We start from the raw sequence: 18,608 nt of genomic DNA, 5'->3' as shown, positions 1-18,608 counted from the left end.
AGCGGGCGGCAGTGGAGAGCGCTGGGGCTCCCGGAGCGCTGCGCTCGGGCAGCCGGGGCCGCTGGCGGCGGCTCAAGGCCAGGTGAGCCCCGGGATGGCTCCCGGCCAGACCGACCAGCTCCCCGCCCCGACACCTGTGCGGCGCCACCCCGCAGCACCCGGGGCCAGGCGGGGCCCCGCCGCCGCCCTTAAAGCCCGGCCGCCCCCGGCAGCTCCTTCCCTCTTTCCCTGCCTTCCTGCTGACTTTCAGCCCCGAGCGCTCCGGCGGGACCGCGCTGGCGACATGGGTAGGTGTGGCGGGGCGGGATGGGGCAGCCCGGAGCGGGTGACTGTGCCCGGCCCGCGGGAGGGATGCCGCCTCGGGAGGAGCATCCCTCCAGCCGCTTCCCTCCGAGCCGGGGGATCGTGCCGGGCTCTGAGCTGACAGCGTGGCCAAGGGTCTCGCCCCCTCAGGGCTGGCTCTGCTGCTCGGTGTCGGTCTGAGGAAGTCCTGGGCTACTCCTGGGTCTCTACTTTTCCTCTCCCTCCGGGGCAGCTCCCTCTGCAAACGCTGTATCCTGGTTTATACGACCCTGCCTTGAAACCCGAGTGAGAGCCGAGAGATGGTGCCTCGGTCTCTGTAAGCTCTGAGAGCTGAGCCCCTGGCCAGTAAGGTTTATCCTACACTACACTTCTAATGCATGTGAAGCTTGAGATCTGAGCACAAATTAATGTGGTGTTCCTTGCAGATGTTGTATAATGCCTTTACATTGAGAGTGTTTGCCTGGGGTTGACCTGGTGTTTTTTAAATACATAGATATACATAGCTGGCAGATTCAGATGAGGACAGAACCTATCTATCTAATTAATCCTGAAGATTTTTTCCTGTCTAAACTGGAACACTGAGTAGTAGAGGTACAAGCCCAACTTGTTTGTGATATATGTCTCCGTTGCCTTTTGTTTGGACTTTTGGTCCTGCAGTATCTGAGTACATCGGTGTCTCTCACAGCAAGCAGCTCCGGGGCTGGAGAAACCTTGTCTCACGCAGGGAACAAACCTGAAATTTCTACCCTCCAGCCCCCAAAAAAATGAACCCCAGAAAGTGCCATTGCATCTTCAGCAAGCAAATCTGTGTTCTGGGGACAAGGAACCATAGTAATGAGCAGATAGGACATATCAATGGTTCTGCCAGGTGTCTTGCTGGCTTGGGCAGACAACCAGGAAAATGGAGATTGTTCTCTGAAGAACTGGGATGCAGCTGTGTCTGCCCATTTAATATCAGGCTTGTTGCTTTATGGATTTGCTTAGATAGTTTCTGTGTGGGAGTTTTTCTGGAGTAGCAAGGTGGGAAGCGGGGACTCCTGGAGGTGCATGTCCTGATGGAAGCAGCATCCTTCTGAAGGTGCTGTAGGGCTGCTCCAGGGAGCAGCAATAGGCTTGTCTGTGCCCCAAGTCAGGTGTCAGGACTGTAGGCTTGCTCTGGAGGCAGAAACATCCTAGGTGACACTGTGGGTGTGTACAGATTTATTGTGGCCATGGAGAGGAAACATTTCATCCAGGCAGAGTTGCTGTGATGGCTACATGGAGCAAGGCAGTGTGCTCCCATCTTGTGTCACCAACTGTGAGCTGCAAGAGCTGCAGCATCCTCTGCATCTTTGTGACTGCAGGGAAGGAACCATCCTGTGGGAGGGGGCTGGAGCTATAAGGCTGCCCCACCTGACCCACAAGGTTGGGATGCAGAGAATGGCACACTGATAATTATTTAAATGTGGTGCTGAAGCCAAGAACGAAGTGGCTGTTGACTTTACATGTCTTAAAAAATATTAAATATCTTAAGGGAATACAAAGTGCACAACTGTTTGGAGCTTTGTATTGAAAAATGGAGCTCTTTGGTACTTTGTGGTGAAAATGAGCAGTTCTACAGGTCATTCTCTATGGGGAAAGAATAAGAGGGGCTGAAGGTTGCCCTAAAGAGGAACTGCTCCAACATGCCACTAGAAAACTTCACATTTATCACTGAAAATGTTACAAGATGGTGGGTGCTCTGTGCTTTGTAGGTCAGACTCTGAAGCTGCCCAACAGTGGAGTTGTCAGTTTAGGCGTCTGTGTTGAAGGGTTGGCTTTAATGCTATCTGGAGGTTCCCCAACTCTCTTTGCAAAATGAGAATAGAACGGTGAAGTCAAAATGTTTAGAAATAATTGTGTCTCTTAAACATTGAAGTCAGACAATGTTGTCTGAAAAAAATTTGCCTCTGTGATGTCCTCTGGGTAAGGTTTCTTGCAGAGGTGATACTTTTGCCATCAGGAAAGCAGAAAAACCCCAAACGCAAGGAACAATCAGATCCTCAATATTTTTAGCCAAGGCTTAGCTAAGAGACAGAGGTGAGCTGCCCAAACTGTTTTTCTTTGTGTGTGTTATAAAAAACTGGCAGTGGCATGCACGTGTGCTGGAAAGGCCAACAAGTGGAAATAACCAAGGAGCTTGGTTGATATGAAGATGGGCTATTGCTGACACCTTGGTATCCTTCAGTGTATCTTCTCTGGTGGGTTGTGGAAGGGACATTGCCAATAACTTCAATAAGTTGTGTAGCCACAGGTGCTCTGTACTGGGCACTTTCAGAATGTTGGTTGCTCTCTAGGAGTATATATTCTTGAATCACCTACATAGTACTACTGTCTCTGTTGTGAAGGTACTTGTCCACAGCAGTGAAGGAAAGAATTGGAATAATCTGTTTCAGTGATTTCTGAAGATTTACTTCATTGAATATTGTGTCAAAAATGGTAGTGTTGCTGTCAGCTGTTTTCATCTGTTGTGGACTATGGACTAAATGATGATTTTCACAAACATACTTTTCTTATGTAGTATAAGATGTATTATGGCCTTATAGATGTATTATGGCCTGACTTGATTTACAGGCAGAGATTTCAAAGTTCACATCTTGTACTTTGTCTTATCTTAGTGATAATGAGCTTGCTCATGTGGTTTTATGGAAAATGTTGGCATCCACTATATGGGCACGGAGCCTTTATGTGACACAGTGAAAGCTCAGCCTTCAAGCCTGTCTCCTGAGCTGGGGAAACCCTGCAGGACTCTACTTGGAGTGCTGCCAGGGATAGGAAGCCTGCCAAGAGCAGCTGAAAGTGACTTCTGGGCTGCAAGCAGCTGTCTGCTCTTGCTGCCCTCAATGGGACCCCTCTGCTCTTTCATGTCTTCCCAGGTTAAGGGTTCAGGTTATGGGAGTGCCTACTAAAGTGGATCAATCACTTGGGGCTTTGTATTCAGTCCTCTGTAAGTCCCTTCTCAGGACTTGACCTCCATCCCTGGCAGGGCATCTCGAGCCTATTCTTTAAGCTTGACTTGCCTCTAAGGTAACATCCCCAAGAGTGAGTTGTTACAGGACTCATCATCTGTAGGTGGCTGGTTTACCACCCCCTTGAATGATGTGTGGTGAGCAGCCATGGGATCCTTTGCCTCGTCAGTCCTTTTGAGCACCTCCTGGGAGTGTAGTAGTTTATGCACACTCTGAAAAACCAAAGGCTGTTGAGTGAAGTTTTGCCTAATAACTATGAAAAGTCTCCCCTTAATAAACTGAACATTTACTCACCCTGACCAGTACTGTGTTTATATTTCAAAATGTATTTAGAGTTGAACCTTTTTTGAATCTTCCATTGGTACTAAGGGAGTATTAATTATTAGTTCCTATTAATTTGTATTTTGTTTTTTTCCCTTAACAGGTGGAAAAACTACTGGCAAGTCGGTAAGTATTATTTTCCCCCATAAAAAGTTGCTCTACTGATTCTCTTTGGGTTATATTGTTTTGGTAATGTTAGCAGTGCCCAAAATAAAAATCTCCCTATAAACATACATTAAATGTATACAATAAAGTCTTACTGGTAAATGTGCAAAAGCAGCCTAGTAACTTATTAAATTCTAGCTAAGCATTAATTTGCTCACCACCCTGATAAAATGTTTGTAGAGCCTTTGCTGACTGAGCAGATGTTGGTAAGGAGGAGATTGGTCCCTGGAGCCCATCCTTCTGGCAGCTGAGTTGAATCTTTGAACTGCAGCTGCTCTTGAATGTTTCAACTGTTAATGACATGTGTCTCAGGATCCCTAACTCTGCCTTTGCATTTCTTATCTTGCAAGGTTTTACAGCACAGACTTTTCCTCAGCAGACAAAGCTGTGCAGCAGGGTGGTGGCATCCCCAGGGCAGGGTGAAGTTACAAAGGGGATTATAAAACATAACCTTCAGATTACCTTTTGGTGGTGGATCTGGTGCTTCCTGACCAATGAGGGAAACAACAGAAAAGGTTTTGGTAGATCTGTGTATGGGCACATGAATCATGTAAGAGAGGACAGTACAGTGCAAAACAAGGACAATAAATGTGTTGGCAAGGATTAATTGTATAGTCTCTTCTTACCTGTAACATCTTGGAAAAACAGAAGGCCTGTCACCTGGGAAAGACCCAGAAGTTTTCTCTTGCATGCCCCTGTCCATGCTCAGCTCCAGCTGTGACATGCAGACCCTGTCCAGTTTGGGGGCAGCCACTAAAAACCCACCAGTGGCTGCTGTGCCAGCATGGGAGTGCAGGACAGCTCCACCAGGCACAGAAGCAGTGGTGGCTTGAAAGAAAAATCTAGCCTTACAGAAGCAGTGGTGGCTTGAAAGAAAAATCTAGCCTTGCTGCATTATGACCTCCCCAGACCAGCATGTAAAACCCTCCTAAAGAATAAAGTCTTGTGTAGGGTGATGGCAAAACATTGGAGAGGTTTGTGAGAACCCCAAGTGGTCAAAAGATTTTAGTGAGGTTTTGTAAAATTCAGGTGGAGATGGGTCCCACCAGCTCCTCGGCCAGGACTTCTCTATCTTTCTTTTCCTCTGTAGGCAAGAAAAGACGTGGGGAGGTCTTTGTTCTGCCTCAGGAACAGACATTCCCTCCTCTCCACCTGGGCTATTCCCAATTACAAGTCAGACAGCCTGGCTTACTGTTTCAGTAACCAACTTAACGTGTGCTGAACCAAAACTTCAGTGTGTGACTCTCCATCCTGCGACCATTTGCATGGCTTAGGGGAATGGTCTGTGGATGGGGCACAAGGCATTCTTCTGTGTGAGCTCCAGCCCACCAACACTTGTGTCCAAGCTGGGAGTAGTTGTCCAAACCTCCTGCTGCCTTCAGCTGAAGGGAATGGGCAAGCTCATGTGAATTTTATCTAATTTTGGGATACGTGTGAATAGTCTTTCTTTGGAGATACCTCTTTCAGCCAGTGGGGGATGTGATAAATCAAGACTGATGAGTTTATATTTAGGGCTCAAAATCTGTGTGCTCTAAAGCTAGAGGAGTCCCACCTGGCACTTGCTTTGGGCTCTTGCTGTGAAGCCTATCATGGGTAGGATATGCAGTATGCACTTGGTTGTGCAAACAATGAAGGTCAATGCTGCTCAGGCATCCTCACGACTGAGTCAGTACAGGCAACAATGCTCCTGCCACTCTCTTATTTTCATTTCTTTTGCAGGATTTCCCAAAAAAACCTGTTGTAGCACCCGAGTCTCCAAGTGTTGTGTTGTTTGTTGAGACTTTGCTGGAGACAGTGCCTTGCAATTTACTTGTGTCAGGCATGATTTCCTTGTGTGTTTTTCCTTTTGATCTGTGAAGTTAATTTCTTCCTATTTCACACAAAATAAAGATTGGTTGAATTCCCAAACTTTTGCAATCTAAACAATGCCTTTTTTAAATTCAACTTGAGCAAGGAGAGGAACTGTTTTGCCTCTGGAAATGTCTTTAAAATCTGATTCTTTGCTACTTGCAGGATTAAACCCATAAAAAAGATTAAAATGTAGGATTGTGTTTAAATGGCATCCCCACTAATTTTATTATAAATTATATATTCATCCACTCCATGAAGCTAAGTAGGTGATCAGAAATTAAAGTTGCAGTTCTAGTGACCGTGTCAGATTTGTACCTGATGTATGCCTTTTAACCATTGTCTCAATGGCAAGAAGTGCACGATGATGACCATGGACATGCCTGTTGCAGCAGGTGAAGGCTCAGTGAGCCTGGCAGCCAAAGCCATGTCAGTTCAGGTTAGGAATAAAGTCTGTTCTATTATCAGGTCTGAAGAAATGAAGGATTCTTCATCAAGCAGAGTATTTTTAAGGATAAGTAGTTTTCCTGAGAGATTTGCTTGAATGAAAAGTTTAAATGTTTATTTCTTTTAATGACAGGTGCTTAAAAATAGCCCTGAGCTTCTGTCTGGTGTACTGCAGGGGTTTGGTGCATTTTTGGGTTTTGATTTTTTGTTTTTCCAAAAAAATTGGCTTTTTGCATATTTTTCAATACCAGTGAAGATTGCTGTAAGGGTTAGGAGCTGGAGACTTCAAAGGGGCATAGTGCAACACTTGTAGGTCATTTCTAGCATTGCTAAAGGTCTCTTGCAAAGGGCAGATGAGAAGTGTGCAGACCTCTGGGGACCAAGAGAGGAAAGTGACAACAGACTCTTGGTTCAGGTAAATTACTGTCATCCCACAAAAGCATTTGCAGCCTCCAGACCCTGAGTACCTCCCCACTCCCACTGAGTCCATGTTGAGCTTGCTTGAGCTGTGGGTTGCAGTGAAGAATGTTAGTCTGGGTTGCACAGCTCTGAGCTTGCATTGTCTCTTGCCTCCAGGTGGTCTGCTTTGGCTTCCCTTTGAGCATTTTCTTTATTGTCATCAATGAGTTCTGCGAGCGGTTCTCCTACTATGGCATGAAAGGTATGTTCCTTGTTTCCTTGTGCTGAGCATCACCCAGGCCTGACTTGGATTTGTAACCTGTTGTTTTGTTGTTCTTCCTACAGCTGTGCTCACCTTGTATTTCACACGTTTCCTACACTGGGATGACAACTTTGCCACTGCCATCTACCACACATTTGTTGCGCTGTGTTACTTGACGCCGATCCTTGGAGCCATCATTGCAGATTCTTGGCTGGGAAAGTTTAAGTGAGTGCTTCCTCAGAAAGCAGCCAAAGATCTTGAAAGCTCACCTGAAACCAGTGTTACTTAAATCATCACCTAAAACTGCAGCTGTGAACAACAGCTTCAGAGCTGGCTCCAGGATAGTTTGTTTTATTTCAGCAACGCTTAAGGTTTTCACTGATTCAGCTCAGATTTGAAACTGCACTGTGAGTTAACAAATGTTCCAGATCTGCTTGTTGGTTAAGGGTGGTAACATGCTTTCTGAGCATGCTGCATGTTTTTCCTCTCCCCTGGGCAAAATGTAAGCAAAGCTAAGGAGAGTATTCAACAAGCTGTAAAAATAGATACTGAGGATTATAATTACATAGGACAGTCTATCTACCTGTTGAAAGTGGCCAATGAATAGTGAATTACTGTGTTGTCTGGTGTTAACTGGGCCTTAGAATAAGTTTTAAAATACTATGTGATTTCAGAATTGACAGATCAGTGAGGGGTCTTACTGAGTAGCAATTTTTTCTCTAAATGATGTCTTTAGTGTCTTTAGCTGCAGGCAAGTTGATCAGGATAGTAGCACTGTAGTGCTTTGAAATGTAACCAGGTTATTTCCAATAGCTTTATCTCCCTGTCCTTTCCTGATGTTCTGATTATAAAAGTGTTTACCTTGGCTGAGAGAAAGTACAGTAAAGATTTTATGGAGGGTTATAAGCCCTGAATGTGAGCGGACTTGCCAAAGGTCTCCCAGGGATTAGAGATGTGCTGTGCAGTCAGCTGCACTGTCTTCTTCCGCTGTAGGGACAGCCCCTGGGAGCCCAGGGCTGAGACCACGGCCCTGCGTGCTCTGTGCAGCTGCTCTGAGCAGTGCAAACTCACTGCAACTAGCTGGATGTCTTACAGATAGCAGCCTAAATATATTGTGCACTTGCTTGTCTAGATGATGTGGTTTGTTTTTTAAATTTATTTTGGCTTTTTCATGTTTTATCAAGATGAAACTTTGCAGACCTTGCATCTCTTCTCCTTTGGTACTTGGATATGCCAGTGCCCCAACTGAAAGGCCCAGACCTTTAACAGGAGCTTGTTAGGATGGCTTAAACAAGAGAAAACATACTTTAGGATATACCCTTAGGCTTTAACAGCCTAAAATGCAGCAAGGTGTCATGAGGAAGGCCTAAACAAGAATTAAAAAAAAAATCTATGATGTCAAGAGGAAGAGGAGATTACCTAAGCTCTGTTAAGCACTCTTAAAGAGAGACTCCAGTCTTCCACAGTCCATGTACTTGGTGTAATGTCTGTCAAGAAGTGTGATGGGACCTGCTCACAGATCATTGGATGTGAATTTCTTGGGGAAAATAGTACAGAAACTACAGTTAGTTTTTAATTGTGTGCCATCAATGCAGTGCCAATTATGTAAGTCTCTGCAGTGAGTTTATAAGCCTCACAAATAAAACCCAGAAGTTTCACTCCTGATCACTCAGGTTCACCTTTAATTGGAAACTTTTTCCCAGGTTGCTAGGTAAATAAAGTAACTCTGTGGCAGTGCTATTTAAAAAAAACCAACCCATTTAACTGTGTCTATTAAATACCACTAAAGAGCAGACTCCATGTTGCCCCACACTATTGATTTTTTTACTCTGCTACAAACAAGGTTAATTTTAATTCAGAGAAACCTTGTTTTAAAGTGAGGGGAACTTGTCAATGTCTCTCTTGTGTCGGGGTGATGCTCCAAGCTTGGTGTGAGGATCTCTTGCCTATGTCAAGTAGTTGGATTGTTCTTGGTCTTTGACCATTGTCCTTCATTCTCCTGCCTTGCACTTGGTTTGGAACTACTCCTGAAAGCTGGGTTTTTTAATAATTTCCCATCATTGCATTGTGTTTCTCCTGCTTTTCCTCCAACCTGGAGACCTGTGTCTGTGCTTATTGAATGGAGGCCCACCCAAGGACACAAGTGAACATGGGTTAAACTTCAGCTGTGCACTTAACGTCCAACAAAGTGAAAATGGAGCATGCTTTTACTTAACAGAAAAGAGGATTGGACTCTAAAGCTGGGATGGGAGGGCTGATGATTATGCAGTGCTATCATCCTAGGCACCTCCTGGCCAAGGTAGTCAGGCTGAAAGCCTGCAGCCTGCACTCTTCAGTGCTGCTCTCACTCAGATCTGAGTGCAAAAATGTTGGTGCACTTACAGCGAAGAAGGTGGGGTTATAGAGTTGTTGTTCACAACAGTATTTGAGGGGAATTGCCATGATCGAAGCAGAGTTTTGATTTTTCTTTACTCCTGCAACTAGAATATAAAATAACACAGAAAAATAAAGCAGTGTAAATTGCAGATTTTAGTTTTGCAGAGCAGTCAATTTGATCTTCAGCTTATAAAAAATATGAAATGGGCATTCTTGAGTTGGTCATTAAAAAGGCAACCACTGAAGATATTGTGACCTGGTGATATCCATAGAATCCATTTGTTATCATGCCTTAATTAATTAAAGGCTACCTATAATAATAATATTAATAAAAAGAATAGAAATATTGTGGCAGTGGCATGGGACCAGATAGTAGCTTCTGACAAGTTTAGTCCATAACTTATTGTATCTGTTAGTTTTTTCATTACCAAGAATCTTTAAAGTAAGCAGAAGTCTGCATTAGCTGTGGAATTATCTGTGTGTAAGTGTGTTAACGTATCTACGAAAATGTATCTCCTCTCAGGACCATTCTCTACCTGTCCATTGTCTATGCGATTGGGCAGGCAGTGCTGTCTGTGGGCTCCATAAGTGACCTGACGGATCACAACCAGGATGGCTCTCCCGATGCTATCGCAGTGAACATGTGAGTTGCCTTGTACACTTTTTTTGTCCCAGGCAGCTGAAGGATGGGATAAGTTTATGTTAGTTGAATTTCAGCTGTCCTTCAACCAGTCTATTATATATGCTGTAAGAACTAACACAAAATTATTTTTTTTTCCTTTTCTCCTTTGTTCCAGTGCTCTGTCCATGGTTGGCTTGATCCTTATTGCCTTAGGTACTGGTGGGATCAAACCATGTGTGTCAGCATTTGGTGGAGATCAGTTTGAAGAGGATCAGGTAACAATGTCTTTCAGATTTTCAGTTATACAGATTCTCTAACTAATGTTGGGACTATTATAGTATTCTAATATTATGCATGTTTAGATAGATGCATTACTGCAGGGTTTTCCTGAGGAGCTGAAGAAGGAGCTAGATAATTATTTGTCTTGAACTTTCAAAAAGCCCTGGCTTTTTGATCTAGGCTCATTAATGTGGTCAGGGCTAAGCTTTTCTAAACATCTTTCTGTTTTTACTGTAGGAAAAGCAAAGAAGTACCTTCTTCTCTCTCTTTTATTTGTCCATTAATGCTGGAAGTCTCTTATCTACTTTAATCACTCCAATTATCAGAGGTAAGGTCACATGTTTGTTGACAGTTGTTAAACACCAGAAAAAGTGTGTTGGATTGCAGTCCAGTCCAGCTTTTATTTAAGTTCTGTTCTGTGACACACTGGAGTTATCTAGCAAATAGTCTACAGTGTGTCATCCAGCTTCTCAGAGATGAGGTACTCTCAAAAACAAGCCAGTTGAAAACCTTCATTGCCTTTAGGGTCAGAAGTACTAGATCTGAAAAGACATGCTGGAGCTAGCAGCTTGTATGCCTAATGCATGTTTTGATTCCACTAAGGTACAAATGTGTTACATCTTCCAATACCTTTAAAGTATCACACTAGAAAGAATTGTATTGCTTCCTGGGAAAAGAAGGGGAGAGAGCCTTCTCCTCTGGAAACATGCCCATGCTAAGTATCTCTGAATGTAGGAGTATATTAATCCATGTGACAAAGTAAATAATTTTCAATATTGTTAAATAAGGAAGTTATGTTCTCTTTTGCTTGTGAAGAAGAGCCTGATCCTAAACAAAACCCAGCAATTTGCTAACCTATATGCATATGGATTTCTATGGCAAGCTTGCACAGATGGTGCTGTATGAATGCACTTGCCAGCAGTTTCAGAAGGCTGCTTTTCTCAAAAGCAGGAAAACAGCATGTCTGTTCTGGAATAACCCAAAAGCACAGGGCTGAACTTCTGGCCTTTGGATTTCTTGACTGGAAAAGACTCTGTAGAAGAGTTTTGGATATTTGCTTAATGCAAATTCTATCCTTTCTCAAAAAAGGAAGCAGAGATGCATTAGGCACAGCATGTAGGTTACTTCCTTGCTGATAGAGGGCGAAAAATTTCTTGGAAGAAAATGATAAATTGAGCTGAGGGAAGTGATAACCTGTTTCTACCTGGAAAGGTTTGACCAGAAGACAAATACAACTAAAAAAGACATGAATTACCTGCAAGCTAACATTTTTTTCCAAACCATATTCTCTAATTCTCCTCTTAGAAGAAGTATGGTGAAGAATGTAATGATTTTGTTTAGTCTTTTATTTTATACTGTGGAAGTCAATGAGAGTCAAATAGAGTCAATCTGTGACTAATGCCAAGGAGGAGAGGGGGCTGGTGATTATGATTTTGTTTCAGCAAGCTTCACTTACATCACTAGAATGTTTGTTTATGAACTTGGCCCAAAACTTTTGTAATCTAGCTCCTTTCTCACTAAGGACATGCTTTTGACACTTCTAGGGTAATTCTTCATGTCTCAGTGTAAAATTAGATGTAAATTTCTTGTGAGGAGAACCTGAGAGGCATTAGGCTGTTTGGCCTGGAGAAGAGAAGGCAAATGGGGCATTTTATCCAAGTACAAAAATCCCTGATGGGAAATGAAGAGGACAGAGCCAGGCTTTCCTCAGTGGTACCCACTGTCAGGTCAAGAGGGAATGGGCACAAGCTGAAATACAGGAGGTTCTCTCTAAAAATCTGGAAACACTTTTTCACTCTGAGGGTGATCAACAATTGGCACAAGCTGCCCAGAGAGGTTGTGGAGTCTCCATCTGTGGAAATACTCAAAAGCCATCTGGACATAGTCCTAGACAATTGCTTCCAGGTAGTCCTAGCTGAGAAGGGCACTTGGCCCAGATGATGCCCAGAGGTCCCTTCCAGCCTGAACCAATCTGTGATACATAAATCCCCTTTCCAATATTGAGAGATAAGTTGGATCCTGATCCTCCACTCTGAGGATGTTGGTAGACTGATTTGTTGTTCCCCCATGAATTTTCAGTGAATGTAAAGACCAGAAACCATATGGAAAGCATCAGCAGTGCTGACTGGGACTTTTATTTGATCTTATTTTTACTTCAGCTTCAGAATGTGGCATTCATAGCAAACAGGAATGTTACCCCCTCGCTTTTGGAGTTCCGGCTATCCTCATGGCTGTTGCCTTGGGTAGGTGAATCTCTTGCCATCCTCTTGCCTTGGTAATTAGATGATAACAATCTCAGAATAATGAAAGTGTGATAGAAATCTCCAGGTATTGACTTCTTCCAATACCTGATAATTTCTGTGATTTTTGACTTAAATTTTTTTTTTTTTTTTGGTGGGAAGGTGGGTGGGATTAATCTGAAGCACTTACTTTTACTGAAGAGTCTGATTTGCCAGGAGAGTTGGATGGGGCTGGGCTGAGGCATGAATATATCCTTGATTCAGTACATTATGTAAATTACTGGCTATGTTTATTGGATTACTGGTGTGTACAAATTGATCTTTTGAATGTAGGGTGAGAACTCTCAGAAAATGTGTATTTTGGACATTATCTCTGTTCCAGGATTATAAACTGTGTGAGGTAATTGTCCCTGAGCTGGAGAAATCCCGTATTTGATATGTCAGTACTTCTCAAACACCTGCATTTTTACCAGCTGTGCTACAGGTCACTCCCCAAGCCTTACTGCTGCCCAAGAAACTGGGGGTGCCATTAAGTACTACCATGGTCCTTGTCCTGGGAGCCCACCTGGCTGCCAGTGACCTCACCTTGCCCATGAACCCAGCCCAGGCTGGATGGCAGAGGTGGGAGTTTGCCTATGTCCTGCCCTGTCTGAGGGATGGTGAGGCTGAGCAACATGCCTGGGAGCAGAGGACACCTTGGCCAGTCCTGCAGTTCAGGCAGAGCCTTGTGTGTCCTGCACGATGTGAGCTGCAGTATCATGAGCTCCTGAAAAGGAGCCTCTACAGGAAGGCCAGAGTCAAGGTCCTAAATGCCCTTGTTTTGGCAATCCCTGAGTCGAGCAAACCTCCCACTGAGCACTTACTATCAGAGTTTCCAGATTTAGTTCTTTGTCTTGAATAGAAGCAATCTGCTGGTATTAATTTGATTTGTCTTACTGTATGATAGCATGTGAATAGGCAATTGCATTGCCTCTTGGGAGGCTTATTCCCACCCTGATTACCTCCTTGACTTGCAGTTTCCATACCAAATTATTTGCCACTATTTTAATTTAATCCTGAGTTGCTTTTCTGTTTGCATATTGTAGTTGTGTTCCTAATTGGAAGCAGAATGTACAAGAAATTTAAACCACAAGGAAACATAATGCTTGAAGTTTCCAAATGTGTTGGAGTAAGTACTGCTTACATTTCCCAAACCCCTAGCAGCCATTCCTAAAGCTGTTCTGTAAATGTGCCTAAATCAGAAATATGTCTTAATATGAGGAAAGTTTCTGAAGTGTTTTGCTTTATTACAAAAGGCTTCTTACTGACACCACCACATTTAGAGTGTCTTATCATGCATATCTTGATTTATGTGTGGATTTATACACATGGGAAACAAAATAAGGTGTCAGTGTTATGTAAAAACTTATCCCAACTTGTGGGAATCATTCCTTCCACATTTGTGCCCCTTTATGCAGAAAGAGACAAACATGCCTTGAGCTGAGTCAAGAGCAGAGCTACTAGTGCATCTTATCAGCAAAAACTTATTACTTATTAAAAGAATATTATTTACAATGCAGAGGTTTATTGAGCCCCACTGTGTCAAGGAAATTCTGGGGGTTGCACATCCATGTGATCCTGCCAGAAAAGGAGTGGAATCTACATGAATAGCACCACATGTCCCAACTTTGCAGAGCCTCAACTTTGAGATCACATTTATTCATGTACGAGTTTCTTAATTTTCCATTGTTGTGATTTGACATTGGCCAAATGCCAGGCACCCATGAGAGTTTAGCTTAGCTTTTTTTCCTACAGTTGGGCAAAGGAGAGGGAAAAAGATCAAAGGAGACAAGGACTGGGAAAAAAAAAACACTCCAAGGGCAAAACAGGTTCAAATCTAAAGGTTTAAAATAAATTTACTATCAACAGAGTCAGAAGAGGACAATGAGAAGCAAAAATAAACTTTTAAAACACCTTCCCCCCACCCCCCAGCCCCTCCTTTCTTCTCACTAACAGCACAGGAAGACAGGGTGTGGGGGTCTTGGTCGCTTCATCATTTGAGATCTTCCGTTTGCTCAGAGAGAGGAGTCTTATTTCTGCTTTGTCCCTCCCACAGGCAAACAGTCATCCCAAAATGGTTGTGGCATGGGTCACTCGTCCACAGGGTGCAGTCTTTTAAGGATAGGCTGCTCTAGTTTGGAAGCAAGGGCTCTTTCTGTCTCTGGGAGCGGGAGCCCTCTCTCTCATTTCAGATCTCCCACTAGACCACAGCCTTCTCTAACATTCACCTGCTCCCGTGTAAGCACTTTCCCCATGGGCTGCGAGTAGATCTCTGCACCCACTGTGGACTTCATGCATTACAAGGGGACAGTTTGTTTTACCATAGTCCTCACTACAGCTTGCAGAGGAACCTCAGTTGTGGTGCTTGAAGCACTTGCTCCCCCTCTTCTCCAATGACCCTGGTGCTGCCATGTTGTTTTGCCTCACGTCCTCACTTCCTTCTCTTCTCTGACTAAAAGAAAAGCTATTGCTTGTGGGTACCGTTGTCAACAAGTTGCAGTGATTCAAAGATTGTTGCAGAATCTGGCAGCACAGAGAAGTTGATCTTATCTAGGTTCCGCATCGGGGAACCTAGATAAGAGCAACCTGTCATGCTTCTACTGTCGGCCGGGTGGTCCTGCCGCTGTTGTGCATGTACTGGCAGCCCTGGCAGCACTGGGGCAATTTAGTGCCTCTCTTCATGTGGGGTACTGGGAAGGAGAAGCTGCTCCACCACCCCTACCCTTTTCACCTGCAGTGCAGTTAGTTAGGGGCAATTAGGCAGGGTCCACTGAGACGGTGTATTGCTGTGGGCAGTGCCAGCATGGCTCTTCCCCACTTCTGGGGAAAAAACTGCACCTGCCCTGTTCTTTCCAATTAAATATGTCATCACAGAGGCATTGCCAGCCTCTCAAATTGGGCCAGCAGTGTGTCCATCTTCAGAGCCATCAGAGACTGGCTCTGTCAGACGTGGTGGAAGCTGTGGCACTCCCCCACTACTGAAAGTCAGGCCATGCCAAATCCACGCATGCCTACAGATCTGACAGCTTTATACAGCTCAGCCTATTGCCTGTCTTGTAAGTACTGTCAAAACCAAATCTCTGTAGGAGACTTTGGCCATTACTTAGAGTGCTGCTCCTAAGGCCCAGCATGGCCGTAAATGTTATTCTATGCAGAAAATATTAGGAGTTCTTTGGGACCATTTTTGTGTATATTCAATGTCAAGGTATGACACATACCTACAAGATGGAGTTTCTCAAATTAAAATGTACTCCTGCAGCCATTCAGCTCTGTGCATATGACACTACCCTATTTAGTTTTGTACATAAGTAAGTCTGAAGTAGGCAGATCTTCCAGCTCCTCACAGCAACCCATGCTGAGAGGGCCTGCCCTGAGCTGTTTGGTCCACCTAACCCCAAGTGCACGCTCTGCTGGTTATGCAGTGTGAGGCCTTAAAAACAACATTCCCCTAGATGATTGGAGTGGGTAACAAAGTTGAGTCACCTTTAGCACCCTCTAAAGACAAGAAGCCAGGAGCATCATCTCTCATGACAAACAGTTTGTAGTTTAAATATTTGTAGCGCCATTAAACATAAATCTGTTTCTCCTCAGTTTGCCATCAAAAACAGGTTTCGTCATCGCAGCAAGGAGTTCCCCAAGAGAGAGCACTGGCTGGACTGGGCAAGTGAGAAGTATGATGTAAGTACTGGGGGAGCCTCCTGTGCTGTGATATCTGTTGACTCTCAACTTCTCTCTGTCTGCTCTGATCCATTGCCTCATGCACTGGGCAAATAGTTTGGGGCCTCTCCATCATTCAGTAGCTGACTTGGCCAAACCTCAGTGCTCTCCTGGCACTGCAGGTTATCTCCTCAGCTCCTGTGGGAGAAAGTAGAGCTGTGTGACTCAATGCTCTGTGTAATCATAGGCTGTCCAGGGAAATTCAAGGAAGACAAAAAAAAAGACTTTCCCTTGCCAAACAAATACAAACATTTAAGTTTCTTGGTTAGGGAAACAGCAAGCATTATCTTTCCTTCTCTGTTTTCTGTACCTCATGGCTGCAGAGGGGGAAAGGGAAGTGATGCTGCCTGTCATGGTTAATGCACAGGTTAGGGGTATAATACTTGTCTTGGTATGAAACATGGCAGCTGCAGGCCCACAGCTGGGTAATAATTAGCATTGACTCCATGATTGCAGAAGGTTGATCAATCGCTTTATTATCCTATCCCTATCCTATTCCTATCCTATCCTAATTAAGAAACTCATCCCCTTACAGACAGTCCAACACAGCTTTGACTTAATTAGTCAGTCAATCCAAACACCATTCAGTGTCCAGTTTAGAAATCACCCTTTGGTAAACAAATCTCCATAACTCATTCCACTCATGCACAACAACAGGTGCAGCAAGTGGAGATAAGAAATGTTTCTCATTCTTTTCTCTGATCTTCTCACAGCCTTCCCCAGGAAAATGCCTGGGAAAGTTGTCTGTTGCTCTCTGTGGATAGAGAGCTGCTGCCACAAAACATCAGAATTACGCTTTGGAATTTCAGTTTAAGTGGGTAAACACTGCATCCCTTCCACACTCAGTACAATTTCTTATCATGACTCTCAAAGCCTTGTATCCCATAATTCCCAACTTGTCCCTTGCCTACTATCCTCTCTGCTTTGTTGCCAATGATAGCACAAACCTTAACCTGTCACCTTTATTTTCCTTTTGCCTGTATGCTTTGTTCTTATGTGAAATTCCTCAGTTGCCTGTTGCTCAAATGCTCACTTCACTAAGTGCTGACTTTCATGCTGCCATCAGTGTACATGTAAAGAGGTCCAAGTCTTTCTGGTATCAGTCACCTTTAGCCAGCAGCCCTTCCCATCACATACAAGCAGACTTTGTACTGTTTTAATAGAAGTCATCAGATATAGCCACAACATCCAAAGCTGAATGTGTGGGTAAACATTACATGATGGGTCTTTACCTGTTGCTGTCACGTGAGTAGCAGTCTGAAGCTGTGTATTTTTTTTTCCCTTTCTTTTTTGGACTAATTGCTCTTGTTTAATTTTTATTTTCTGCAGAAACGACTGATTGCTCAAATAAAGATGGTGCTGAGGGTGCTTTTCCTTTACATCCCTCTCCCCATGTTCTGGGCAGTTTTTGACCAACAGGTAAATAGAAATTGTTTGGCTTTGTAACTAGAACTGTACCATGTCAGTCTCTATGGGAGCATGGAAAAACAAATTCTTTATCTTGGTTTTATTGCAAAGGGGTAGTCACTGAGTCACGTCAGTACAAGATGATCTGCGGCGGGAGGCGGGGGGGGGGGGGGGGGGGGGGGGGGGGGGGGCGGGCAATCTCGGCTTATCTGAGTACATCCAGGACAGATTCAGTGACTGAGGTCTCTCCAAATCTTGTATCAGCCTGGGACTCAGAGGATGAAACAGTAATTTAAAGCTCTGTTAGCACTAACGTTTCTTCAATTGTCACTTGTCAGATGTTAAATTTAGGGTCCTTGTGTAAATGAGCTGGAGAACCAGGGTTCAAATGATCTGGATGCCAATTTGCTTAATCACTCACACCTTGTTATAAATACCTTACACCTTCAAGCAGAAGTGTGAGCCTGTAATTCCCATTCACTTGGTGAACTGGGTGCTCAAGACTCACAAAAGCATCAGTTATAGTTAAGCACTGAAGTATGAATTTAGGAAGACGCTTGAGAGAACCAGGGATTGAAAGCCTTATCCAAGTCAGATGGGAGAAAGCTTGCTCCAGACTCCCCATATCCTACTGCTGGAGTCCAGTGCCTGTGAGCTGTAGCTGCCAGTGTGACTTGTTGCAATTGGAGCTCTGAATTTCTGCTATGAAATTCAGAGCTCAGTACTCGTTCCCTGGGTGATATCTTGGGCAGTGCTGTGTTGTGGGTGGCTGAAGGATCATGTCACAGATGCAGTGGTTGCATTCTTGTCTCATCCTGGGCTCAGGCCTGAATCTGCCCCACCTGTTCTAGCCACAGGCAGGTTTGTGGGGCAGAGGGCTCCGGCAGGTCAGGCCCTGGCTTGTTCTCTGGCTCTGGGCTGTGGGAAGGAAGGATGGGTGAGTGGGACGTGTGGGCTGCTGGGGCTCAGGCTCCAGGGTGGATCCTGTGCCCAGCACACAGCAGTGCCCTGCACAGGATTGCCCTGTCCTCTCTCCAGCTGATTTCTGCATCTAAGTTATTTTCTGCTGTACTTGACAAAACAAGTAAAGGAAGTGGAATGGGCCATGAGGCTCACTTTGTTCCAAGGTTTACATAGCAGACTAAGAATACTCCTATAGCAAGCTAGCTTTACTTTTTCTTGTATTGCGTGTCTTT

General features: G+C 44.2%; 1 protein-coding gene across 1 annotated transcript in view; it reads left to right on the top strand.

Moving 5' to 3' along the window:
• Positions 1-210: 210 nt before the first annotated feature.
• SLC15A1 (solute carrier family 15 member 1) overlaps positions 211-18,608 on the top strand; it is a 28,953-nt gene continuing 10,555 nt past the window's right edge. Inside the window, exons 1-11 of the mRNA XM_018908783.3 lie at positions 211-287; positions 3,715-3,737; positions 6,648-6,732; positions 6,816-6,957; positions 9,632-9,751; positions 9,906-10,005; positions 10,247-10,337; positions 12,169-12,252; positions 13,335-13,417; positions 15,880-15,966; positions 17,335-17,424. Coding sequence (XP_018764328.1) covers positions 284-287; positions 3,715-3,737; positions 6,648-6,732; positions 6,816-6,957; positions 9,632-9,751; positions 9,906-10,005; positions 10,247-10,337; positions 12,169-12,252; positions 13,335-13,417; positions 15,880-15,966; positions 17,335-17,424 — 909 coding nt within the window. The 5' untranslated portion in view covers positions 211-283. The remainder of the gene's footprint in view (positions 288-3,714; positions 3,738-6,647; positions 6,733-6,815; positions 6,958-9,631; positions 9,752-9,905; positions 10,006-10,246; positions 10,338-12,168; positions 12,253-13,334; positions 13,418-15,879; positions 15,967-17,334; positions 17,425-18,608) is intronic.

Source organism: Serinus canaria, chromosome 1, assembly GCF_022539315.1.
Source record: "Serinus canaria isolate serCan28SL12 chromosome 1, serCan2020, whole genome shotgun sequence".
In the NCBI taxonomy this organism is placed as follows: Eukaryota; Metazoa; Chordata; class Aves; order Passeriformes; family Fringillidae; genus Serinus; species Serinus canaria.
The sequence above is the reverse complement of the archived record's forward strand: the minus strand, read 5'-3'. Positions and strand labels throughout refer to the sequence as shown.